General features: G+C 51.9%; 1 protein-coding gene across 2 annotated transcripts; it reads left to right on the top strand.

Annotated features, from left to right (window-relative positions):
* The first annotated feature begins 527 nt into the window (after positions 1–527).
* Edn3 (endothelin 3) lies at positions 528–21,024 on the top strand. 2 transcript variants are annotated; one of them, XM_047540732.1, is made up of 5 exons: positions 528–955; positions 1,464–1,746; positions 16,788–16,964; positions 17,911–17,988; positions 19,506–21,024. In XM_047540732.1, the coding sequence occupies exons 1-5, from the start codon at positions 895–897 to the stop codon at positions 19,540–19,542; spliced, it is 636 nt and encodes a 211-aa protein (XP_047396688.1). In that variant the 5' UTR covers positions 528–894; the 3' UTR covers positions 19,543–21,024. The 2 variants fall into 2 exon arrangements, with proteins under 2 accessions (XP_047396688.1, XP_047396689.1); XM_047540733.1 differs by having other exon boundaries at positions 531–955; positions 19,501–21,024.
* Positions 21,025–26,510: the final 5,486 nt, after the last annotated feature.

Here is a 26,510-nt window from a genome sequence, read left to right as displayed (position 1 = left end):
GCCTTGGATAGCCAGGAAGGAAGGAAGGGGCTTCTCTGGGCCCCCATGCTGGGCGAGCATGACCTGTGGGGAGGAACCTGCAGCTCACTGAAGCCCCCCACTGTGCGGGGGCTGTGAGGAGTGGGGCTCCCTAGGACCGCTAACTAACCTGGAGTGTTGTGACTTTGCTCCTGAACCAGGCCGCACCTACCACTCTGAACTGCCGAGGTAGGGAGCCAGCTGCGGTGACTCGGTGCACATGAGTCACGAGTGTAAAGTACGCCCAGCCCCTTGGCAAGGCCACCCCTGTGCAAGGGTAGGGAGTCATTAGGTGAACATTGAGAAATGTTTCCCTTAGACCCTGAGATAAAAGATAACAGCCTTTATACGCAGCCTTTTTATCCCCTTATTGCTCTTGGGGCGGGGGGCTGCGGGTCTCGGGACAGCAGGCCGGCGGGGAGGGCGAGTGTGAATGTATGCGCGCGGGCGCGTGGCCTTCCGGCAGCTGTCCCGGCCCCCGGCCCAGCCCACCCCACCCACTGAATCGCGCCGCCCCTGCCCCTCTCTGATTAGGGTGCGCTGGGGCCGCTGCGCTCCAAGCAGACTCCCCCAGTGCCTGCGAGGAGACCCCCGGTGCGCCCCGGGTTCAAAGGCTCCGCGCCGCAGCTCCAGCCCCCTCCGGGGGGCGGGGAGGCGAAAGGGGTGGTGCGGGAGCCAGAAAAGCCCGAGCCCACAGCGGCCAGCCCTGCGCAGGGATGGGCAGCGCGCTCTGAAAGTTCGTGACCGCCGCAGCCAACTGTTGGCCCGAGCCTGGGACGCAGACAGTGATCCGCCCGACTTGGAAGCGGTGCCCGGCCCCAGTTCCCTTTCTAGGCCTCAGGCGGCCCTCCTCCAGGCAAGGTGCTCCGGTACCTGATGGGGTTCATGGAGCCCGGGCTGTGGCTCCTTTTCGGGCTCACAGTGACCTCAGCTGCAGGTAAGCAGGCGGGGCGGCGCGCCTCTCCTGGCGCGAGCACACACAAAAGGAGCAGGGGGCGGGGTAGGGGGTTCTGTGTTGCAGAGAGCTAGCTGCATCCCTGGGAGGTGCCTGGGAGCAGGCTGGAGGGCAAAAGAGGAACGCAAGGACTACCTCACAGGCTCTGGGGGTTGCAACTCGGGATGAATTGGTCAATTTTTCATGAAGTGGGGAACTTTTCATAAAGTTTGCAAACTACTCAGAGACTGTAACAGAATGTTTGCAAAGTTTTCAGAAAGTGCAAAAATGCGTGCAAGTTTTCAACCAGTGAAAATAACTTGCAGATTTTGCAGAGTGAAAATAGCTTGCAAGCTTTTCATGAAGCATGCACGTAACTTGCAAACTTTTCAGAAACTGTGCGTGTAGCTTTGCAAACTTTTCAGAACGTTTGGTGTAGCACGGACACCACAGAAAATGTAACTAGCCTCTGTACCTGCAGCTCAGGAGCCCCTCAATCTGCCTTCCGCAGGATTCACTCCTTGCCTCCAGCCTGGGGGCTCTGGCAGGACCAGTGTGCCCCAGGCTCCCCCTGCAACCAGATCTGAGGGGGACTGTGAAGAGAATGTGGCAGAGCCCAGTGAAGGGACAAGTCCTGGAAGTCCTGGGCAGAAGCAGGGGCCCAGTTGGTCTGGAGAGCAGGCAGAGGGGGTCTCTGTGCACCACCGCTCCCGGCGCTGCACATGCTTCACGTACAAGGACAAGGAGTGTGTCTACTATTGCCACCTGGACATCATCTGGATCAACACTCCTGAGTGAGTTGCCCTGAGGTGGGGGGCACAGCCCTGGCTCAGCACACATTGCACTTTCCCAGGAGGACCTTGTCCGACCACAGCCAGGGCCCAGAGGCTATTCTAGCACAGCCTTCAGCGCCTGCTGAGGTCCCCAGCAGCCCCGGGCCTGTCTGCAGGTCAGAGGACTGAACCACATCCTTTCTGAGGGCTGGCCGGGAGAAACCTAATCCTGGGTTTGTGATCCTATAGATGGCCAGTCTATCTCCCAGGGAAATGAGTGAGACAGGGGGATTAGATACCTGAGAAGTCTCTCTGAGCCTCTTTTCTGAGCCAAAGAAATCCCTGAAATTTTGTTTCCTGCCCCAGAGGTTAAGGGAGCTGTCCCTGCTCCTGCACCCACTGAGCTCCAAGGAGCTGACAGTTCCTTGAGAGCTGCCTGATGCTCCCTGGGGAGAGCCGGGTGGGCTTGGCGGAGCCTGGCAGAATTGCCCTTCCAGGCGGAATGGGTTCCTGTACTCCCTGCCCTCCTGGATGCCGAGGCCGTTGGAGGCTGGACTGCTGACTGCTGGCCACCTCCTGTCCATCTGGGCCTCCTCTCCTCAGCCCTTAAGATCCCTTTTAGCTAGCCCCCAGCAGCACCTTGCTGAGGTGGGACCACCCCGCAGGGAGGTCCAGCCTCCCCCGGGATAGGGGAGGATTTGACTTCCCCCCCCATTCTCTCATTGAACACAGGCTTTGGGGAGCCCCTGCTATAGACAACATCATGCAAACAATAGAGGGAGCTTGAACCTGACTTTGCTCTGGTCACCACCTCCTGGACATGGCTCTCCAAATCTGTAGAAACTGGACCCTGGACTAGATGCTGCTAAGGCCCATTCCCCTGGTGTTCTGGGGGCCTCCGGGGTCCTGCTTGCACCCTGCTGAGAACCTGGACTTGGTTGTACACACAGACTCTTGGCTGCAAAGATGACTTTGCACTAAGTTTGGAGGCATCTTCATTCCTGTCCCTCATGGTTTCCTTTGTTCCCAAGCCAGCCTTGATGCCCTCTGGGTGGTGTTTTGAGGGGCTCACTTACCCACCCGGACGCCTCAGGGATGGAGTGCAAGTGTGGGTAACCTTGAGTGTTCCGGTGGCATTCAGCCAGGTAGCAAGACTTCTAAGCATATCCAGGTAGGTCTGAGAAGCACCCCACTACGCCAGAATGGCAGATAGGGCTGGCTCCACTGGTGAGCTACCTGGCTGCTGGCATGACCGGAGCTCAGAAGGGCCCCACCCACACTGAGGCCCTGCTGTGGTTCTCACAAAATTCCTCATCCTCTCGGATCAAGGGGTGCACACTCACCTTTGATTCTGGTTCCCATAGATACTGTGGCTGATAAGCTGTGCGGCTGACAGCATGGTTCTCTTGTCCAGCTGTGTCTGCTGAGGCTCCCTGAACTGTCAGCCCACAACAGGGAGATGGGAGGATAACAGTGATGTGTGTCGGGCTGTCATCGACCACCTTCTATCTTCAGACAGTGCTGGGGTCTCCTTTCCTTCTAGCCTCCGTCGTCACCCTGACACTTGTCTTTTCTGATTCTGATCTGACTGGTGTCATGGTCCAACCAGAATCAAAAGCACTGGTAGTTGGTGGTGGGCCTGAGTCCTGGTTTGACTGGAATCCCAAGCTCTGAATCTAGAAGGAAAAAGAAGAAAGTCAACGGAGAGAGAGGGGTGGAGCAGGGGAGAGCACCCAGTTCTCTCCCATCCTCCAAACCCGATTCCTTGACACACGTGTAAGGGGCTCTACCAACACCTACTGCAGTTTGAAATCCTGTCCCAGAATTTTGAGTGGCCTTTTGTAGCCTGAAACCAGCCGTGGATCCTTGACTTTTCTCAGGACAGCCAATTTGATAACCTTCTCCCAAAGTTTGATTTACCTCTTCCCCCTTCCCTTCCTCTGATTCATTCTAAACATCGCGAGAGCAGGGTTAAAGCCAGCGTCTCGGTGTCCGCGAGCTGTCCAGGGAACAAAAATGACAGTAGCCAGACATGAGCGCTTTGAAATTAGACAAAACGAAATGTTGTAGGGAAGCTTTTTCTGTAGGCCTTCCTCCTCCTGCCTTTTCTTTTTTGCTTCTTCCCTCCCTCCCTCCCTCCTTGAAACGCTGTTGATGTGTACACAGGTCCATTAGCTGTATCTTAGTCAAGACTGCAGTTTGAGAAAATGGGCTCCAGTGATGGGGGGATATTGGCCTCTGGGGAAGTAGAAGAATCCGAAAGATCACTGGAAGGTGCTGAGGGTGGGGGCCTGCACGCAATGGGGTCTTTCCCAGAGCTGCTGTCCCAGCCCTGCCTCTCCAGGGTGCCCGTGCCCCTCGCCTAGCAGACATCCTGGTCTGGCCCTCTAGACTTCTCTGCCAGGATGTGGCCTGCATCCCTGCAGCTGCTCTGGGACTGGGAGGAGCCTCCATCTTTGGGCCTAACCAAGAACCTCAAAGGTTGGGTGTCTTTGCCTTTGGGGCCCTTGCTCCTACCCCTTGGATTGTGTGGGACAGAGTCTGCTGTGTCTTTGGAGGATGTTTGTGTGGACCTCAGAGAGGGACTGATGAATTGGTTATCTGTGCCCTGGCAGGGGTGTGCTGAGAATCACCACGGAGGCCCATTCTGCATCTCCCCGTGGAGAGTCAACTCTAAGTTGTCCTGAAGAGACTCTTAAAAATCTTACAGACAAAAGAGCCAAGTGAGCCCCCTGGTTCTCCTATTTCCTGCCGCGGCCTTGGTGTGGTCAGCGCTTTCCATCAGCTCTCAGCCTGCAGAGGGACTCAATTAATGCTGGCTGACGTGGGTCCAGCCCTGCCCACGGCGTCCTTGCTGTTTGTGCTGCCACTGGTTCTGGTGTGCAGCACTGTCTTCCCTGGCGAGCATTCCCTGTCCAGGGCGTGTGGCTCTCTTCTGAAAGCCTGCCTGTCGCTGAGATATGTGTGGGAAGGTGTGTTTTTCTGGGACGCGTTTCCCATAACTTCCATCATATTCTCCCCAATAACCATGGCCCCAAAGAGGAAGCAATTTTGTCCCTTGGCAACTGCACTTTGTGGCCCTGCAGAGGCGACTGAGATCACACCTAAGCAGTGGGGACAGTGTCGCTTTCATAAGACTTTCCTTGGCCACGTTAGGGACCCCAGCTCCCTACAAAAATAAAACCAAAAGCCAAAATTTGAGAAAAACACATGCCATCTTATTGTCATGGAGCATTTGTGAAGAATAAGGTGACACAGGCAGAGGCAGCGAGCAAGACCCTGTGCTTAGTGTAAGCTTCTGTCCTTAGGAGTGTGCTTGGAACACGAACATCTTGCCAGGGAACTCAGGACTGTGTTAGGCAAGTCCTCAACAAGACCTATGTGTGTGCACGTACACACACAGAGACAGAAAATTGGCTTATGTGATCATGAGGCCAGCAGGTCTGAATTCCACAGACCAGAAGCTGGAAGTTCTAGCAGGAGCTGATGGAGTGGTGTTGGGACCAAAAGCAACCTGGAGGCAGAATTCCCTCTTCAGGGGCCCTCAATCTTTGCTTTGAAGGCCTTCGACTGATTGAATGAGGCTCACCCATGTGGCGGAGGGTGAGCTACTTTGCTCAGTCTACTGAGTTTAGTGTTTATGATGTTTGAAAAAAAACTTTGCCTGCCGGCCATGGTGGTGCACACCTATAATTCCAGCAGCTCCTGAGGCTAAGACAGGAGAGCACAAGTTCAAAGCCAGCCTCAGCAACTCAGCAAGGTCCTGAGCAACTTGGTGAGACCTGGTCCCAAGAGAAAATATAAAAAAAAGGGCTGGGGATGTGGGGATGTGGCTCAGTGATTAAGCACCCCAGGGTGCAATCTCTGATACCAAAAAAAAAAAAAAAAAAAAAAAAAAAGAAAGAGAGAAAGAAAGAAAAAGACCTTCACAGTAACATCTTGATTGGTGTTTAACCTAACTATTGGGCACCATAACCCAGTCAAGTTGACACATAAAATTAACCATCATGGGAACATAGATCTTAACCATGCCCTATAGCACCTAGCCCCTTGGATCCCCTGAAGGGTGAAAACTAGTCAATCAAATGATGACTGAGGTTCAGAGTACCCAAGAAAGAACCTGCTGTGCTGCTGTGTGCCTTGAAGGGCCGTCCAGGTCCCTCCCTGAGGTTGTCTTTGGTTATAACATGAGGGTGGCACGGTGAAGCTGTGTTGGGGACCATGTTTTCCCAACAAAAATCAGAGCCACCTGGTTGGCAAATAGGAATGCATTTGTGAAAGAAGCAGGGCAGGATGTTCAAAATCACGACTTCGGTAGGACCCTGGATCTGCAGTCTCCTTCGTAGGGCTGACTCTCATTCAGGAGCTCTGCCCTTGAGACCTGGCTGTGATCGTGTCCTTGGGGTGGGGGGCACCATCAACTCTGTGTCTCCTCTGTAAGGTGCAGACACCAGTCCAGCTATAGGACAGTGACCCTCTGGTCTCCTTGAGTTCCTTGGCCTGGCCATTTCCTGTAGGATATCTACCTGGCTGTCCCAGCTGCTCTGAAGCATGCAGCACGTCCCAGTTCTGCAAGAGTGATATTTGTTTTGCATTGTTTCCTCCCCAAAGAAGTAAAGAACGAAATAATAACAGTAGTAATTAACTAAACAGTTAAATTTACAGTTTTATGTATTCTACCACAAAAAGGCAACTTCACCACAAATTCTGGTCTTGACTCCAGTGTTATCCGAAAAAGACATTTAACACATTTCCAAGAAAAGACGTTACAGATTTTACAACTTCCCAGTGGAGTGGTTGGATCTGGGACCCCATTATTCTGCATATTAGATTCCAATAAAAGTCACCCTGGGGTGGAGCACTTGTCTAGCATGCATAAGGCACTGCTTTCAATTCCCACCACTACATTAAAATAACTAAATAAACAAAATAAGGGTATTGTGTCCATCTACAACTAAAAATATTAAAAGCAAAAAGTCATCCTGTCCTGTGTGCCAGGCCTGGTAGGATCCCTGCAGGAGATAGGGACAGAGTGGCCAGGACAGTTTGGGCAGTGTCTTGAATGCTCTGATCCTGGTAACAGCAGTGATGTGAATGTTGAGCACACATCTCTCAAGCCATCTGCAAGACAATCCCTTGGCAGTGGGCTGGTGTCCTGCCCAGTTTGCAGAGGGCTGAGTCCCTTGGCCAGTGCTACACAGCCCTGAGCCTGGCAGTCTGGCTCTGAGATCTGACCTCCATGGCTCCTGTGTACCTTTCTCAGCCTGGGCCTTGTCCTAAGTGACCTCCTCATCCATGCATGCAGCATGTTTTCATAGAGTGCCTTGTCGGGGTGGCACTGGACCAATGATGGATCAAAGACACAGTCTTCTATCATCCAGATCCAGCCACGGTGCAGACCCATCTGTCAAGGCTCAGAGCTCAGACTCTGGTTTCAGGTCTGGTGTGGGGTCCTGGGTCTGACACTTAGGAGCCGCAGTCTCCCTGCCTCTGCAGCAGGGGGATTGGTGGTCTCCTACAAGTGAAGAGGTGCAGGTGACACTCAAAAGTGCCCAGGAAGTGGTCAGCATGATGCTTTCAATCTGGTCAGCACTCAGGGTATGGAAGACGCTGACCGTGACAATCCAGCACAACCCCAGTTGGCAGTGGCCCTCTGGGTGCAGCCAGTCCTCCTGCCCATCCTGTTCTGCACTTGGAGGGTGCCAACAAGCAGAACATTCTCTCTCAAGTGCCGCGAAGCTGGCCTTGGAGGGCCGTCCAACCCAGTCCTCCTGGAGCACCCCAGACCAACCCTGCACACTGTCGCCACGGTCCTCCGGCCTACTCTAGGGCCCGGTGCATAGCTTATGGCTTGCAGACCCTGGAGAGGGACGCCTGGCTGGCTCTACTGCTGATAAGCAGCTTGATAAAGGCACCTGAGGCCAAAGGTGGTTCCAGGCAGGATGGGATTAGTCCTGACCCTCCTGTCTGACTTCCCACTGCGTCCCTCTGGCCTTGGTAAATAATTGGAAGTTTGAAGAAGGGGACATGGTGTTCCCTGAGGTTACTGGCCCAGGCACCCTCTGCCAAATCCAGGAGGTGAGGGGGAGTGACATGGGTAATTCCAGGATGTGCATCTAGGCACTGGGAGCGACCTGCATAGTCTTCTCTGTTTAAACTTCTGTGGGGACATCTTTGGGAGGACTGTCCTCCTTCGCACATGGGCTGAGCCTCGCAGAGTAAATATGAGGCTGTGATTTGTAGCTGAGGACCCCAGGGGGCCCAGGACCCTATGTCCCCACTTGTCCATCATTGCCTGAAGTGGGAACCGCAGACAAGGCGTCACTGGGAGGTGCTCCAGGAAGTGCCGTGAACAGAGGTGCATGAGAAAGGGTTCCGCGTTGCGCTTTGGAAGACGGTGTTGTCCTGCTGCCCTGCTGTGCCGAGCCCAGGGCCCCGGCTGATGGTGCTTCTGCCCTGCTCAGGACTTTATGGACTTGTTCGTTCTCCGGTGACTATGTCTGTGTCCTCCTTGGAAACAGAGCACCCTTTTGGATCTTAGTTTTGAGTTCAAGAAGCATAGTTCTTAGAACATTTGATGGCAAGGTGCTTTAAGAGGTGAGGGCTTGGGGCTAAACTTCAGAGTTTGTTGGAAAGGTCCGACCTCACACAGTGACCTCTCTGTTGGATTCCCACGGATCGAAAGCCCCAGAGTGGGCATGAGATGTGTAAGAGCAGAGACAGGCTTGCCTGGAATGCGGCTGAGCCCCACTTGAGACTGGAAGGCAGTTCGCATTGAAGCAAGAGAGCTGGGTAGGAAGAGGTGGTGACCCTGCGTGACCCTGCGAGAGCGTTTGGATTTCTGCTAGATGAAAGGGATGTTGCAGTTAGGAACTTGGCCTTAAATCTGAAGGCAGATGAAAGTCCCTGGTGTGGCTTATTCCTGCAAGAATTTAAAACAAAGGGAGCGGGAGGCCAACAATGCTTTCCTAACGGAGGCTCCACAGCGGTGGCTGGAACCACCTGGCTTCAGGATCCAGCTCTCCCTTCTGCGTGGACCTGCAGAGTCTCAGCACATCTGGCCCATCTCAGACTCCAGCAGACAGGGCATGCAGCGGCTCTGCTTCCTGTGAGGAAGCGACCAGTTCTCATTCCATCACATTTTGGTGGAATCGGAGGGTCCCTGAAGATGAGAAGCAGACGCGCCCACCCTGCCCAGGCGTACACGCATACCTGAGCCTGCATTTTTGCCCCCTCTGGGATAGGAGTCAGTTGTACTTAGAAGGAAAATAAATACAGAGGATGGCTGAGTGCCGTGGACGAAGGCCACGGTGTGGAGGAAATGCTTGGCCGGTCATAGTTTGGGGTGCTTCTAGATCCCAACCACTTGCCAAGTATCCCAGGAGCAGACAGGCAGGAGGAGGTGTCTGGTTATGCCCTCCACTGCCCTTGCTTGGTGACTTGAAGCCAAGAACTTCTGAAGAACTTGGCGGCTCTCTAGATTGGAGGATTTCTTTTATGTTCCTCTCAGGCAACTTAGTGGGAGCCCCTGACACACAGTGACTCTGGAACATGGCAGCCGGCACCCAGCCCATTAAGTTAAAAACCAGAACAGATTTGCTTCATGAGTCAGTGAGAATCATGTAGAGACAGAGGTGACTCGCAGGTGGACAAAGGGGATTTTGCCCCATAGCCTGGGGTGTGTGGCATAGCTTTGCCAGAAGTCAGAAGCAAGTAATTGAGAAACAGGGGCCTTTGTACCTTTTCTGGAGTTGTATAAATCTGATTCCCACAGGTTTAAGAATTGGCGAGCAAGGGACCCTCCAGGACAAACTCTCAGGGGACCCCAAAACCTCTTTGGGAAAATAAGGACAGTAAAGGACAGTATTTCCGAAATACCAAAATGATTGCAAAGAATAATCTTCAGAATCTCACATTTATAGCAAGACCTTGAGTTTTGCCCTAATCCCGGCCCTGGCTTCTTGGGGAGAGAGGCTGGTAGTGGGCAGCCAAGATGGCCTTGCACACAATTAGACAGCAGATGAGAATATCTTGCTACCGTTGTGGTGGCAAAAGCCAGTCTGAGTGCCAAGACTTTTTATCCCAGCCATGGACTTTCCTGGAAGCTCACCGCCGGCCTGGCTGCTCTTGCTTCTTGCCGATTACCTGGAGGGATATGGGATGGTGTCCGTATTTTTTTTTTTTATCTTTTAATACCCCATCCTTACAAAAATACCTGCTCCCTGTAAACCCTCCTGTTTCCACCGCTGGCAGCTGTGTTGAGCCCCATCTGTCTGCAGCTTTGCATAAAGTCGTAATGAGCTGGGCTGGCCAAGGGGGCCCTTGTGTCCACATTCATCCATCCTGGACCTCCTCAGGGTCACAGGGGCCTGGGGAGAGAAACCCGAGCCCAGCTCGTTGCTGCATTTGGATTGTGCAGATGGAGGGGCAGCCAGCCTGGAGGAGTCCGTGGATGGTTTTGTTTCTGCCTGTTGGAGTTTGTTTCTCTAATTTGCTTTTCCTTCGGGCTGTCGCTCCAGGAGATGCCATAGCACAGACAAAACCAGGTGTTTTTTTGAGCTTTCCTTCTGCCCCTGGTGCTCCTCCCAACATTCCTCCGTGTGTGCTTGTGCTCAGAAGGACTGTGTTCCAGTGAGCCTGAGGACCATGAATTCTGTGGCTTTGGGGTTATTTTAGAGCCCAGTCACATGGTAATTGGCACAGAAGAGTGTAAACAGTTGGTTCAGGCCACGCTTTCGCTCTCCTACTGGACTGAAGGTCTAGGCCCTCCTGTAGTGTCTGTGTTGCCTGGAGATACTGGTGATAGTGAGGGTGATTGGATTCTCCAGTTGGACTCCTCCAGGGACCTGGCCAGCCTGTCACCTGCGTACCTGGGACTGCCAGAGAGCAAGTCTTCAGTTTGGATAGGAGCTGGTGCTGCTGACTGAGGGCAGCCTCTGGTTTTACCCTGTGGCTCACCCGTCTGTGCTGCCTGCTCTGTTCACTGCTGTGTGCATGGGGCTGCACATGGTTCCTCCTCTCCCAGGGAGCTAGGTAAACTTCCCAGAATGGGCCAACTGGGGGTGGACAGGTAGAAACCCATCCAATCAGCCAAGAACTCTGTGCACTTGGGAGAGGGGACCACCTAGCAATGGTGGCAGTTCTTCCTTCATTTAGCAGGTGTGTGTGGCCCACCCTGGAGGTTTTCCTGGAAGGAGTGTGACCTCTAAGTAACCAGGGTGGAGGGATTGTGTTGGCCAGGACTGGTAGAGCCATTCACAGAAACAGTGGCCTTCAGTTCTGGATCTGAAGTCTAAGGGCCAGTGCTCGACAGTCTCTTTGAAAATGTATATGATTCTATTAAAATTCCCAAATAGTCAAGTCCTGGATATTCTCACAGTTTTTGAGGGGCATGAGGGGGTTGCTACAGCATGTAGCTCATAGCTTCTGATATTTCAGAGTACTCTGGAATCCTTGGCTCCTTCTGAGGCTGCTGGAGAGGACTCTCCCCATTGTGGGTGGCTGGGTGAACACTGGCCTTGGCTTTTCCACCCTCCAGCTACAAGGGTGTCTGCAGTAGAAGTCAAGCTGCAGACGGCCAGCGTGCTGCTCTGAGGCACAAGCCCACGTGTGTGCTTTCTGCTTGTGCACCGAGTTCACTGAGGAGCCCGATTCCCGGCCCATTTCCTTTCCTGGAGGTTGGAGGGGTACCCAATACCTGGCATCAGCATTTGATGAGGGGCATGGAGTATGCTCAGTGGAGCACAGGATGTCTGCGCTGGCCACCAAGTGTCCAGGAGCTGGGATCAGAGCACCTTGGGATGGAGGAGGGTGGCATGCTTGCTGAAGGACAGCATGAGCCAAACTGGACATTTCACAGTGGGCACAGTTGGAAGGAGAGGGCTCCAGCCAGCCTGGTTCACTGAGTCTTATCCTGACTCTGAACAGCCCTTTTGTGTCTTGTTTGCAGTAAAGAAAATTCTCTGCAGGCCCAAGAGGCCACAGTTGCCTTCTCATGATAGTGGGGTCCAGGGGCAGTTAGAGCTCACTGTCCACAAGCAACCGACACCTCATCTGGCTAATAACACATGAAAAGAGTTTAATGGAAGGTTACAGGATGTCCTCAGGCTGGAAGAAAGAAGCCCCAGGCTCAGGGAGGAGGGGTCTTGGGACAGGACTAGAGGTTTGAAGAGTTCAATCCAATGGATCAGGCTGGATGGGACCACCTGGCAAATAGCACCTTGAGTGTTATCTGACCTTGAGTCTCTTCATTTGGGAATCTTGGGAGATAGGACCTGACTGGCCCAGCTTGAGTCACCTGACTAGTCCTTAGGTGGTGCTGGTGGGGGAGGGGTGAGGCAAGTTGGTGGTCAGTCTCAGGGACCTCACACGATGAAGGAGGGCTAATTCCCCAAAAGAAAATGGGAGACTGGACTCTAAGAGAGAACATTAGCCTCAGACTGTAGAAAAGCCCTACTGTGAGTCTTTAAGAGTGGTTTCTTTACCACCTGAGCATTTCCTGACCCTCGTGCACTCACGGTGGTTGGGCACCAGGTGCGTGCTGAAGTGGGGCCTGGGGTCCCCGGGCTGTGATCATGCAGCCACTGGCACTAACCGCCTGGTTCATGTTTCAGAGATGGTGAATGACGGTGAGAGGCAGGACCCTCCTCGCCCAGAAGGACTGCACTTGGGACAGTTAGTGATTGGTGGCTTCTAAAGAAGAACCTTGATACAATCTGAAATCGAGCCATTGTCAGAAAGCATGTTAGGGTCTCTGAGCTGCTTCTCCAGGGAGTGGTGGGAGTTGGAGTCCAGTGACCACTGTGCCAGGCAGCTGGAGTTGTCTCCTGACCGTCTGCCACGGGGAGATGGTTGCTTCTCCTCCTCTGGGCCAGACAGTCAGTGGAACCTGCCTTCTGCCTACAGTGTCTCCTTATCACCTTGCTTTTACATTTCAGAAGGAAAAATGTGCACCAAAGGAGATAGATCATCAACTTGACCTATGTTCTAAGCGTGGGGTGAACTTGCCCTACCTGCTGCAGAGACGGTAGCATCAGGTACCAATGTTGTCATCAATAGGTCATCAATAGGTCCTGTCACCTGTCTGATTTGCCTTATGGGACAAACCACTAGCCCCCAGCTTGTAAACCTAGATACCCATGAGGACTAGACACATAACAAAATGAGTGGAGGAGGCCAGGAATAAGCCATTGGGAATGGTGGGGATGGGGCAGAATGGGGGCTCTGTCATTGGCGCCAGACCTTTGCTGCCGTGTTGGGATCTGGGACTGCGTTCAGCATGGTTTCTAGCTATCCAAGAGAAGTTGGAGATTGGGATGTTTGTGTGAAATTTCCAGTTTTAACAGCACACTTTCGTGATTGGATGAAGCTGAAAAACTGCTAGCTTGCTAGGCTCTGTACCGGAAGAGGTTGTGTGTGCACAGGGCCCGGGTCTGTCTGGTTTGTTGTGATATTCACCTGGACTACTCCAGTCTGCACATTGAAACTTTCAGCAGATATTTGTTAGATGCCATTTAGTGAAAGTGGGAAGAAATGGAAATTGGCTTTTTCCGGAGGAATGACAGTTGGATACACTTTGTTAAGGATTTAAACTTTGGCAGGTGAAACCCCTCTGCCACCTCCTACCTAGCCTTTGTGAATGCATGTCTGTTCTGTGAACTGCAGGCACAGCAGGCAGTGTCCCGATCAGAAATATGGAGATCGATAAGTCCTTTAGGAAAGAACAAAATAGAGCTTACTGATGGAAAGTGACTTTTTTGAAAAAGTCAGTTTGCTTATTTAAAAACTTGGAGAGACAAAGTGCTTTCCATGTGTTGCTACAGATGAAAAATGAATGTGGGAGCTTTGGGAGTTTGATATTTAATAGCATTTGTATGCAATGTTTGGGGACACTTGACAAGTGAGGAACACCGTGACTAATGACTCCGAAACCACCACTAATCAAATGATGAATGTTTCAGGTACATAAGCGGAGGGACAGCGTTGCACAAACACACAGGGCACTAGACACTGAATGCATGGGTGCACTGAGGGTTGGTAGTTTTCTCATCTCATCATCTGCTTCCCTTTTGCATGGAGCTCTGTGTTATACCTGAAGCACTAATGGATGGAAAAGCTGCCTGTCTCTTTAAAGAATTGTATTCTCAAACCCAGTTGCAAACAGTAGGCTAACTTAGCTAGGTAGAGATGCTGGTCCAAGATTCTCAGCCAATTTAACTTCATCTTCATGGTTTCACCATTAGGTCTTTCCTGCTCTCTGTTCAGGAAATGGCTCTCCAACTGAAAAGCAGGTGCTTCAGCCAGGCAGTAGTGAGGGACGGCACTGCCAGGAGTGTGGCAGAATGGCATTGCTGAGCCAGGTGGCCTCTGGTTCCTTACTACCCTTCTTTATTGCTTAGTCACACATCTCAAATGCAGGCCTAGTACATGGAACTTTCCTGCTTGATGAAACTCATGATTTCCCAGGCCAAATAAAGAGCAACAGCAACTAAGTTTCATGTACTGTTAAACCTTTACTAAGCATTTTTCACCTAGCATCTCACTTCATTTGCCCAACAACCCTTTTGTGAATCAGGAAACTATTGAGAGGGTGGAGTGATCATCACCCAAGTACTTTACAACTTAATAATGGACTTACCAGGGAATCTGTCTGCACTCTGTGTACCTTGCGTGTACCTGTACATACTGGCTTGACATTTTTCCTCTACCTGTTTTCATACCCCAGTAGCATGTGAAATCCTGGAGGCACAACCCAAGTGTGCCTTTCACACTTAAAATAACACTAGGTGTGCAGTGGTTACTTAACAGATGGTGGAGATTCTTTGTAATGATGTTTATGGTTATTGAACTCATTCAGATGGAAAGAATCCAGTCTTGCCAGACTAGAGTTGTGCCACAATTGGCTATCAGTTGCTCAGGCAATAGTTTTTATTTCCTGACCTTGTGGTAGGTCCCTGGCTGGTGTAAAAGAAGTGAAAGACCTGCCTTTCCTTCTGGAGGAACTGGTAATTGGCTCTTAGACCTGGGTAAGAAACATCCCTGACCTGGTTCTCTGAGTTAGAGAACCACCTGGGACCCTCCTTTGGTCACAGATCCCCCATCTCATTTCAAGGAGTCTGTGGGACTGAAAGCCTTATACCCCTTCTTCCAGACTCTGTCCCCAAGCTCACTTCCAGGATCCGAGTAGGTGTCTTCTAGGGTCTGACAGTCAGGACAGAACAGGGCTCAGGCACACATCCCTATGCCTTTAATCTTGTAAGTTTGTGCATGGATGGGAGGTGGGCCTCCATTTTGAACTGATTCCAAACTCCAAGTGTTCACTCAGGTGGGCCCCACTGAGATTTGGCCATGTGGGGAGGGGGCGGTGCTTCTCTGTAAACATTCTTTGAAATTGCCACGGTGTTTGCCTATCAGCCATTGGCCTGGGCTGCTGGGGACGTGCTGAGCACATACCGTGTTGCTTTGTTTCCTTACTTAAAACACTTCGGAGTGTTCTGCAGCTGAGTGGCTCTACAGCCGCAAGTGCATAATCAGCTGACAGCAATTTCAAAATTGCAGGTCTCGCTGTTGATGGGAAAATGGGAGCGTTGTTATTCCTTGTGTGCAGTTTTCACCAAGAAATGGGGGACTGGATTTAATGTCAATACTGAAGAGATTTAATGTGGCCCTGTTACTGGAAAAACATACCTTTAACCAGATCTGGACTCACGACAAAAGCCACGCTGTTGTGTCCCCCCTCCCCCGCCCCCCAGGTTTTGAGAGAAGTTCAGAAGTTTCCGCATGGACCCTGCCCTCCTCCTCTGCTCCACAGCTGGGCTGCCTCGGTCAGCAGGGAGCTGCTGCTGTGCTGTTTCTCAAGGAACTTGGGTGGGAAGGAGTTGGGGTGAGAACAGAAGAATAGGGTTGCCAGATGCCTCTGCTCTGGTCTCCAGCCTGGCGGGGGGAGGGGGCTGCTCTGAGCATCTGGTCACAGTGGGGTAGCCCTGCTGTTTGTCCTCCCCATCCAAAAAGCCTCCATGGCATGCATTTTTAATAAAAAGAAATTCAATTTGACTTTACTTTTATTTGCAGGGAGGATGTCAGGCCACCCTTTGAGGTGGATGCCACGGGGCTCATAGAAACCAAGGTGGCTGCCCTCTGGGGATGGGCAGGAAAACCAAGACTGTTGGAAAAGAGGCTTTGGCCGCATTTGTTTCTTTGAGTCCCTAGTAGCTGGTCCCAGGATCACAGGGCTGGTAGTTCTGATGAATTGTGCATGTTTTGACTTCCCCCACCGAGCTCTGGAACTAGGCTTGAGGTTTGTTGCTCTGAATGCTGCCCACCACAAAGCTGACCGTGGGCAGAAGTGGTTGACAATTCTTTGCTTCATAATAAGACTCTGCCAAGGCCAGTTCCACCCTCATCTGCCTTGTCAAGGCCTCTCAGAGGGCAGGGAGCAGCTCTTCTGATGTTGGTCTCTTTGAGGACGAGTGTTCAGAGACTCGGCTGTTCTTGTTCCTTTGAGGCCCCTGAGCACTCAGGAGAAGCTGTCAGTAGTTCAGCCTCCAGGGAAGGCCCTGGGCGGACAGTTAGGCCAGGGCATTACAGGTATGGAGGCCTTACGGCTGCTGGTGTCCATGCCCAGCAGCAGGTGAAGGGCACAGATGGGGACCAACATGTGGCTCAACCCCAGTGTTCTGGTCAGACACAGAAGAGCAGCCTCCAGGCAGGGAGCTCCAGCTGTCTTAATCACTTCTCAGTCTTCCCTGGGGAACTGGAGGCCCAGGCTGAGCTTTCACAGGTAGCGGGCAGAAGTCACCTGCATGTCAGTCTGGAAAAGACTGAAGCCCCCCAGTGAGGCTGCAGGCTCCCCCACGTGCCTGTGTCCATGCTGACTCCGTGGCTCCAGCGACTGGGCTGCTGGGACAGTTGGCCTTTCCCCTGACCCTATTGGCTTTCTGTCCCCTTGGCCCTCCTTCCTGGGGGCAGGGGCAGCCCTGTTGTTTCCCACGAGCAGGCCGCAGCTCATGCTGCACACTGGGGGGCCCTGGTACACCCTCCTGACCCTCCTCTGTGCTTTGCAGACGGACGGTGCCCTATGGACTGTCTAACTACAGAAGAAGCTCCCGGGGAAAGAGATCCTTGGGACGGGTCCCAGGGAGCTCACAGCCCTCGGTGGGGACGCACTTGCGCTGTGCTTGTGCGGGCAGAGATGATGAGGCCTGCCTACGCTTCTGCATGTCGACCCTGGACGTCAGCAGGTACGACTCCCTCTGATTCCACTCAGGCACAGGTCACTGAGGGGTGAGGCCAGGCCAGGCGCTTCCTGAAGGCAGTTGGAGGTTAACTCAGCCCACGGTCCTGGGACCAGGGAAAGAGGGTGCTGAGCCCAGAGGCTATGGGAACTCAGCTCCTGGAGGGCAGGAGGTGGGCATCCCCAGCCCTCGCTGCCCTTCAGAACTGTGCCCTTCCGGCCATGGCTTGTTCCAGTTTCCAGGTGTCTGTCTTCCGTCCTGAGCAGCACTTTAGACAAATCTGAATGATTTGTCAACATTAAAGATGGAAGAGTGGACCGCCCACCCACACATATTCTTGCTTCCTCACAAACGGCCCACGTGACTTCCGGTCTCCCCGCTCCGCTTTCCGAGCAGGGTGTGAAGGCTTGATTCATTTGCCTGGTTGCTCGTTTGTTTTCTGGAGGCCCTTGAGTTTGAGGCCCTGTGGTCTGCTCTGTCCTCTTAGAGAAGCTTAAAAATCCACTCTGACGGGGTGAGTGGGCAGACCCGGGATTTGCCCCAGGTGTTCACAAAACAGGCATTCCTGTTCATGGGCTTTGCTACTCTTTCTCTTCACGTGGGGCCAAGACTCAACCCAGGCGCGCAAAGCAGCCCTTCACCAACCCTGCCCATAGCCTGTGAGGGGGGTGTGACTCAGGGCAGGGCAGGCGCCATAGCAGGCAGTTCCCAGGATCTGCTCTCCAGGCTTGACGCTGATTCTACTTCCTTTCCCCTTTCTGAGTTTTTGAACTCAGTGAGTAACAGGGCTGAGTGGGTGCTGTGCCCGGGTAGGAGTGCTCAGCCTCCAGAGATGTGCTCCTTGGGGCACATGCTAAGATGCTCCTGCTGGTTGGCAGGAAGAGATCATCATCAAGAAACCAGCCACTTGGAAATGCCAGTTGATTCCTTCAAACCAGCTCTCTCCCCACAGAAACTCCAGGACAGCAGAAAACCCAGACAAAGAAGAGAAGCAGAGGGCCAGAGGGACCCGTGGAGGCCTGCGTCAAAGGTGAAGATGGGGGCCCTGCCCTTCGTGGAGGAGACGGTGTGTCGGGGGCAGCCAGTGGGACCCAGAACTTGGGAGGGCTCCATCCACAGATGATGTGATTTTGGGTTGGTCAGCTCTGGGGGTGGAGCAGGCTGGAGCTGTGGACGGTCATCATTCTCCAGGGCCTCGGCCACCCAGCTGTCTTAGGCACCAGCTCCTGGGCAGTGATGTCCAGTGCAGGTTTTTCTAGACCTGACAAAGCCAGCAGATAGCTGCTTCTCAGGGATCCCGCAGGCTGACCTGCCCGGCCCATGTCTTGTCTCCGCTTCTGTAGCAGTACGACCCCCACCCCCTCCATAAAGCACGTCTCCTTTGCAGCAGCTGATCTTGAACAAAGGTGAAGTTGGTGCTTGGCAGCAGCTCCAGGGTCCCCGGTTCGTTTTACTATTATTTTTCAGCTGAGGGTTTCCCGCAGCCAGACCAGGTTTATTTGCCATTCTATCAATCAGAAATCATTATTAATGACTTGCCTGCACATCTGCAATGGATGGTAATTTATGTTCATAATAATAGCCTGGAGGTGGCTTCGGTTCCTGCCGGGACTGATCAAGGGAAGTTAAGCCGTGCTCAGTGTATAGGAGACTTTCTAAATTGGTGGCAGATCACTTCCAGTTGCTGGGAGAGGGATCTGTCAGCATCCATAATAAGAATGGCAAGGAAGGAGGAGGGCTGAGGTGGCAGGGAAGTCCCAGGAGAGTGAGTCTCACCCCTCGGTTCCTCCCTGGCCTCTTTGTTCTTTGTCCTCTTTTTCTCTTCCTCCCTGCAAACCAGAACTTGCGTCAGTGGGGATGGGTGTGATCAGCATCACCGCCTGTTAAGTTGTTATTCTTTCACTCATGCGTTTGTTCTGCAGAGACTTGCTGGACACTGTTCTAGATGTGGGGACACAGTGAGGGGACCGAGGAAAGGGTCTTCTTTAAGAAACTAGGATGCTGGTGAAAACAGATGGAAAAGAAGCACATGCAGCAGGGAGTGTGGGTGCAAGGGGGGTGGGAGAGTCAGTAGGAGGTGTTGGGGCAGAGTCAGCAGGTGTTGGGGCGGATGCAAGTTCTGATTGGTGGACAGGCGCATGCTCACCAACCAGGTGACTTTGGAACAGAACCCTGAAGGAAGTGAGGGATGAGCCAAAGGGATGAGTGAGGGAGCTGTGTTTTGGGCAGGTGGAACAGGAAGTGCAAAGGTCCTGGGGACAGCCAGCAAGGGAGCCCTATAAGAAACTTTCCTGGGGAAGAAGGGCAGGTACTAATCTGGGCTGGTGATGGGACCAGGCCATGGGCCCAGGCTGGGGAAGGGCTCCTGGTTGCCACCCTGCTGTGCTGTTCCCTCCACACCTTCCCAAGAAGCCCTGGTGAGGGGGATGGTTCCTGTCAGGGAGCAGCTGGAGATGGGGCAGGAGGAAGCCACCTTTTCCAGCTTGAGAAAGCTAGGACTCTTTTGCAATAAACTTCTGTTTTCTTTGTCCCCTTTGCTCAGGATAGGTTGAAGTCCAGGACAGACAGAACACGCAGCGCTTAGGCGGCAGCCGCGGATGCCTGCTCTCCGCATGGACTTCCTCCCTGCCCTCCCCGCCTGCTCGCTATCTTCCCGGAAGGAGCCACTGCTCTCTATGGTCACATTCCCACCCCTTTAGGGACAAGGGGTGAATTTGTCGGGGGCAGAAAACCCACCCAAAGAGTCCCCACTTAACAATACACCCCTACTCCAAGAATGCCCCAATCCAAATGACCCCGCTTCCCCTAATGGGTAAAATGATCCCAGATGTGCCCAGGCCCAGACGCCCGCGGCTCCGGTTTCACGCAGGAAATTGTTTTTGGAGAGGTATGGCAAGCTGGAAAGCCACTTACTGGCTTTTGACACGACTTCTCTTGGAGAGTAAGTGGATGCCAGGCAGGCTCTTTGCAAATGTAAACACATGTCCATCTTGTCCTAGATGTGCAAGGCCGGCGTGGCCAGGGCACGTCGGCCTCTGCAGGCTGCATGCTGAAATCAGCGAGGTGAGGGCCTGCGCGAGCCCGAATGCACAGTAGTTTGAGTCTGAAGCCTGAGACCAAAATTTGTAGCCATGCTTGGTTCCCATCAAAGAAATGTATCGAGAAAGAAAGGAAGAAAAAAAATGAAGAAAGGAAGAAAGAAAGAGGCTCTGATGTTTGTGACGAGGAAAGGAGAAATTGACATCTGATAGATTTGAACTCTGGGCTCCATAGCGCTCATCCCTGGTCCGTGGACTGGCCGGTTGTGTCCCTCGTAGACACCAGGCCCGTGCGCAGCGGAGCTCTCCAGCCTCGTTGACCAGAAGCTTGCTGTGAGTCAGCCCCGGCTCCAGGTTATTAGCAGGAACATTTGCTTTCTTTGGAGAGTAGCTTCAAAATAAGCCATGAACACAAACTCTGCAAATTATGTAAATTCCTATTTATCTGTATGATTGGCAGTGACAGGGAACGGCGATGCTGCTGGGCCTCCTCGCGGTGCCGTACTCGCAGTGAGTGTGGGGCTGTGGCTGGGCCACCCCAAGCCCTCTACTGGGGGGTGTGGGGAGAGCGCCACCCCCCACTGGGCCGCAGGGCCAGCAGAGCATCTTGGGAGCAGTGGCAAGGGCACCCTCCAGGGTATTTCAGAGGGTGCGTGGTGGAGCTCGGGCCTTGTCTGCACGCAGGACTCGGGGACGCATCGTTCTACCCCTGACTCCAGGAGTAAGGTGCGTACCTATCGTGAGCGAATTCTGTACAGGTTAAGAGAAGTGATTATTTATTGGGAAAGTGTCCTCTACTTCAGCTCTTTTATGGGATCTGTTAAAAGTGAAGTCACTGCACACATACAGATTTTAAATTGTGTTCTGAATCCAAACTCATATTCCTTAGAGCTTGAATTACATTTTTAAATGTGGATGTGCTGTCTGGCATGGTGCGAGGTGGTGTCTCAGAGAGGAATTTGCTCATGGCGTGAACACTCAGAAAATACTGTCAAATGCATAATAAAAAACCTGAAAGTTTGTTCTGATTTGTGGGTTTTTCCTCACTGTTGTTATATGCATGGTTACACATCAACTTTTCATGGACCTCTAGAGAGGCTGGGAGGGAATTATAGTTCGGGAAGTAGAATTCATCTAAAGTCAATTATGGAGAAGATGAGGGGCTGCTTGGATATTAAGGAAGAAGCGGGGTTTGGAGACTGTCCCCAGAAGATTAAACATTCGAGGCAGCCAGGAAGAGGCAGACTTGGGGAGAGCTCTGGCGCCTTCCCGGGCACCACTGTGTCTTCATTGCAAGGAGAACTTTTTCCTCTGGCCCTGCAGGATGCCAGCGGGGCATGTGAATCCTTGCTCAGAGCTCCTGGGTATTAGCTGGAATTGACCACTCTGGGCAACATGTTTAAGCCTTCGAGATTATAAAACATCTCCGGGGTTGGGCTGTGAGGAAGGAGTAGGGGTTTCTTCCTTTTCCCTTCTTCTTTTTCTCTCTTCCTTTCCTCCATCTCCCTGTTCCGCTTCTGGATCCAGACTTAAAGACCCTCGGGGAAGGAATGGGCCTAAGACACAGACCCAGACCAAGAGCAAAGAGAAATCCACTGTTCTGAGTACTTTGATCACTATCTAGTCTGAGAAAGCCCAAGAACCTCTTATTTTAATTAAACACATAGACGTGGGTACTCATTTATTCAGCAGGATGTGGAGTCTCACCCAGGAGTCATGGTGCTCATGTGAGGTAACTCCCGCCTACTGAGATACTGTGGAGGCCGAGAGCCCAGGAGTCCCAGAGGCTGGTGGAAGCAGCCTGAGTCCCAAATGTGATGGGCTTCCCTGGCATCTGGGTAGAGCAGTAGAGGAACAGTCCATAGAATCATGAGCAGGACCAGCTGTAGAAATTGCAGGCCCCAGCTCAAAAAGGATGGAGAATTTCAAGATGGTGGCAGCAGAGGAGTACCAAGAGGGGTTCTTCTGAGCCTGCATCCCATTCACCAGCCCAGATGACCAGTCAAGGAAGCTTAGCAAAAAAAGGTTGTAGGTTGCGGAGTCTAGAGACCTGGCTTTGTCACCAGTTCCCATGGGGAACTGAGACTCTCCCAGTCTGTTTCCTCATTTACAACAGGTGTGATCCTGGCCTGGCTGCTTCACTGCTTTCTCAAGAAAGGTCAAATCAAGTCTCCACGGCTTCAAGTTTTGCCCCCAATCCTGTTCTTACTAGAAATTTCTCATGGAAGTACACGTTGGAGTTTAGAAAGTACCCCAAAGTAATGAAAGTACTTTTGATTTATAGAAACCATTAGGATAGTTGATTCCCCATCCCCCGCAAAAGACATAAGTTCTCCAAATCCCAAAATTCGTATCTGTGGCTTCTTAAGTATCCTAAAGCTCAAGCAAATCAAGTTACCTGCTATTCAGAACATCATCAATGCACTTGGGTCCTTCTGTTCCTGAACATGCAATTTCCTTTTTCTTTGCTGGCAGAATGCTCAGAATCATTGAGATCTGGGAGGTATTTAGTGCAGGGAAATGATAAGAATTAGTAGCTGTCAGGGGCCGAGTAAATGAACACAACCACCCTTCTGCTAGATGTGCCTCCCTCCTTCTGGCACTCAAGGACAAAGTACTGCATAAATGACAAGAGCAGGTGATAAACAGAGGAGGCAGGGGTATTAGGAATTCATGGCAGAGAAAAAGAATCCTGTGGGAGAGGGAGACACTCAACAAAGGTGAACTCAGAGTTCCCTTCTCTCTGCCTTCCTCTTTCTCTTTTCCTTCCTCCTTCTCTCTTCCTCCATGTTTACTTGAGCTGTTCTCCATCGGGAAGCTGTATAAATCCCCACTTCTCTGTGTGATTGGCAGGTGCCTCCAGGATCGAGTTTGGCTCTGGGCATTGGCTCAGCCTCCAACACCATGTGCAGGGCACGGGTGCCCTCTGTGAGACCACTGCCCCCTTCCACAAGCTTCCTTTTTCTCTCAGGAAGGAGTATTCTCAACAAGGGCTCTCTGCCTCACACTCGAATTTGAATGGCATAGCGAATGTCCCCTCTGGCCATCCTGGTTTTGAAGGTGTGCCTTCACTGGAAAGGGGATGGAGATGGACACCAGATCAGATCGGTGTCTGGTACGTACCCTGTGCTCAGTAGTAGGGTTATCTTGCAGTAAGGAGGGTACTGGCCCAGTCTGGGGCTGGGAAAGACTTCTCAGGGAGGGGAGCGAGAGCTAGCCAAGCCAAGCCACGAGGGAAGGAGACCCAGATGGAGCTGCCTAAAGACGTGGAGACCACAGCAGAGCCGGGAGAGGCAGGTGGAAAGCAGGGCATGGCTGGTTTCACAGCAGCGAGAGGGTGAGGAGCATGACTGTGGCTGAGACAGGGGAACCCTAAGCTGACCCTGTGACCTGGAACCACCTGGAAATGCTTGAAGTGGGCAGGGCTCACCTGGCTCCCTGTCTGCATCTGAGGAGAATCAGGGTGGCTGATGGTCTGCAGAAGGGTTCTTTGTTTCTAGACCTGCCCCTGGGCCAAGCCTCCAGGCACGCCTCACACAGCGGTCGGTGGGTGTAGAGTGCCCGCAGGCACCTGAGCCTTCCCCTGGCAGACTCACCCTGTGTCTGCCGGGCTGCCCGTCCCCCCACCCCACTTACTGTTAATCAAATGTAGGCTGAATGATTGACAGACACATCCACCCTGAATCCTATAGAGCAGGAATCAGTGAATTTTTATCTAAATAGTAAATATTTAGCTTATATTAAAATATTTTACTATACTGTGTTACTGAGTAAACATTTCACTGCTTTTGTGCACAGTCAACATTTTTGACACTTTGTGCCACCTGGTGCCTATGTGACTACCCTGCCCTTTCCGATGGAGAGCAGCCATTGCCGAGGTATGTGACAGGATGGCCGTGTCCCATCCCAACTGGCTTACCGTGGTCGCTGGATAAGTCTGGCTAGTGGGTGGCAGATTTCCAGCCCCCGGTGCAGAGCACTCCCTGGGTAGTGAATTTTTTACATCTTAGTCTGTCTACAAGTATTTTCACTTTGAAATTTGTCAGTGATAGTTTTGCTGGTGACAGAATTGGAAGCTGACAGCTGTTATCCTCCATTCTTTGAGAATGTCGTTTTGTTCTCCTCTGCGTCCGTTAGAAAACTTCTCCAAGACCAGTTGCTCTTTCTCGGTGGATCATTTGTCTTTTCTCTTTGGTGACCCCCCCCCCGCCCCCTTTATCCTCGATGCTCTGCAGTTTCAGTGGAAAGTGATCAGTCAGAGATTTTTTCCCCCCTTAATTTGTACCAATTAGAACTTGGTATGATTTTTCAGTTGAGGGGACCCCCCCCTCTTTTATTTCTGAAAGACTTTTGGTCTTCTCACCCAACATTCTACTCTGCCCCTCTCTGGGCTCTCTCAGTGCCTTTAGTTGAATTTCACTTAAAGTACGTATTTTCTTAATTTCTCCCTTGCCTGCGTATTTTAATTTTGTACCCCTTATTGTGAGTATGAGTTCGATATTGAAAATCCAGGCTGCCATTCGGAGATGTTTTAGGTTACCTGGGGAGCAAGTTTTCCCATAGAGAAGCTGGCCCTTGGGTGACCCACGAGTGTTCATTCCCAGGAGCTTTCTGTGTGGGGGTGTGTGCAAGGAGCCCAGGACATAGGTGAGGCACTCTGTCAATCAAAATGTGTGCCCTCTTTGTGATCTCTCAAGGTAACCCCACGACTTCAGTGCGGTCACAGGCCTCACTGTTCCAATTATCCAGAGCGCTGAGAGTCCTAGGGACGGCCAGCCCCTAGCACAGAATGGTTTGTCCTCACTGCACTGCTGGACATGTTAGCTAATGCAAGTGACAGTAAGAATCAAGGCTGGTAATACGTTTGTGAAGATGTTTTGGATTACAATATTCAACAAGTAAAGACTTTACATGACTCAAAAGTTAAAACTACCTATAGGTGGACGTCTTCCCCCACCCCATCTCCACCTGCCCATTCACTTCTGTCCCCGGAGGGTCACTGTGTTGCTCTCAGTTGATGCTTTCCTGTTTCATGTCCAAATAGGAGCAAGTGCCAGCGCCTGGTCCAGCTTCTTACCACTGTTCTACACAAAAGTTAGCAGGTGACACTGTTTTTTTCCTGATACCGCTTCTGTCATTAAAGATGTGTAAGTGTTCTTTTTTTCTTTTCCTTCCTGACACCAAATCCATGCTGTTTTTCCACACCAATTCTCCAACACCACTGGGTGTCCAGAAATTCAATTTAATTCTGATGTTACCTGCCTGGAGTTAGCATCTGTCCCCACAAATTAAAGTTTCACACCCATAACGCTGCTCCCACTCAGACAACAACCCAAGTGAGGGCCCATGTGATCCAACTTTTTGCCCAGTTGACTACAAATTTGGGAGTTTCACGAGCCACCCCCCAGCACGTGGAAAAATTCACAGAACGGCTCCCAAGTCTCAGGAAAGTGCTGGGTGTGAGTGCAGCACTTTATGAGAAAGGGCAGAACTCAGGAACAGCCACATGGATGAGACAGCAAAGATGGGCTGTGGGGGGCTTCCCAGCGCCTCAGCACATTCCCCAGCAGGGAAGCTGCTGGGACCCCGATGTTTCTGGGGTTTCTGGGGTGTCGATTACACGGGCCTGATTGATGAGATCGGTGCTCAGTGGTGATTGAACCCATCCCAGAGGGCCTGGAATGGAACAGAAAGTTCTCACTCTCTAATCAAGGCCTCTCTAGTGACCAGTCCCCTCCTAAAGATGACTGTCCCACCTGGAGTCATTTCATGAGCATACGAGATTGAAACTCCAAGAGTTGCAGGAACTCTTTTTCAGGAGCCCAGGACAAAGAGCAAATGTTTATTCTTTATGAAACCACAAATACACACTAGTTAGAGTATCTTGCTCTTTCCCCCTTAATGCTTCCAGGAGGTTCTCCCTGCCAGTGAGGATTTAGCACTTTAATTTTATGATCATATGGGGTTTTTTGGGGTGGATATGCCATAGTTCATTTGACTGGTCCCCTCTGATGACAATGAGGTTACTTCCAATATTTCTCTATGAAAAATAATACGACAGTGACTAATCCTACAATGGTCATTTCTTACCTGTGTGGGTCTGTCTGAAGGACAGTTCCTGGGAGCAGCTCTGTATGTTGGTGGGTGAATACCTCTATGATGTCCCTTTTAAAAACCTACTCACCCCAGGTAGAATCTCTGATGAAGCTTACATTATATGATGTCATTGCTCTGGCCATATCTGACTGAACCAGGGCTGCACCTGGAAAGGCTGTCCCCTAGGAGTTTAGAAGTACAACTCTTGAGTGAAGTGGGACTGAGGGAGCATCTCAGGAGGGGGACCTTTCTCTGCCTCCTACATGGAAGGAGACTGGTCCTTGGAGATAGAGCAAGGAAGAGAGACAAGACAGCATGCATCCAAGGAGGGCTTGGAAGGGGACTTCCTTAGTTCTTGGTGACATTTTGTCTCTGGCTAAACTTTCTGCACACTTGGATTTGATGCAATAATACAATT

This window comes from Sciurus carolinensis, chromosome 2 (assembly GCF_902686445.1).
Source record: "Sciurus carolinensis chromosome 2, mSciCar1.2, whole genome shotgun sequence".
In the NCBI taxonomy this organism is placed as follows: Eukaryota; Metazoa; Chordata; class Mammalia; order Rodentia; family Sciuridae; genus Sciurus; species Sciurus carolinensis.
This window is presented reverse-complemented; position numbering and strand designations above follow the sequence as displayed.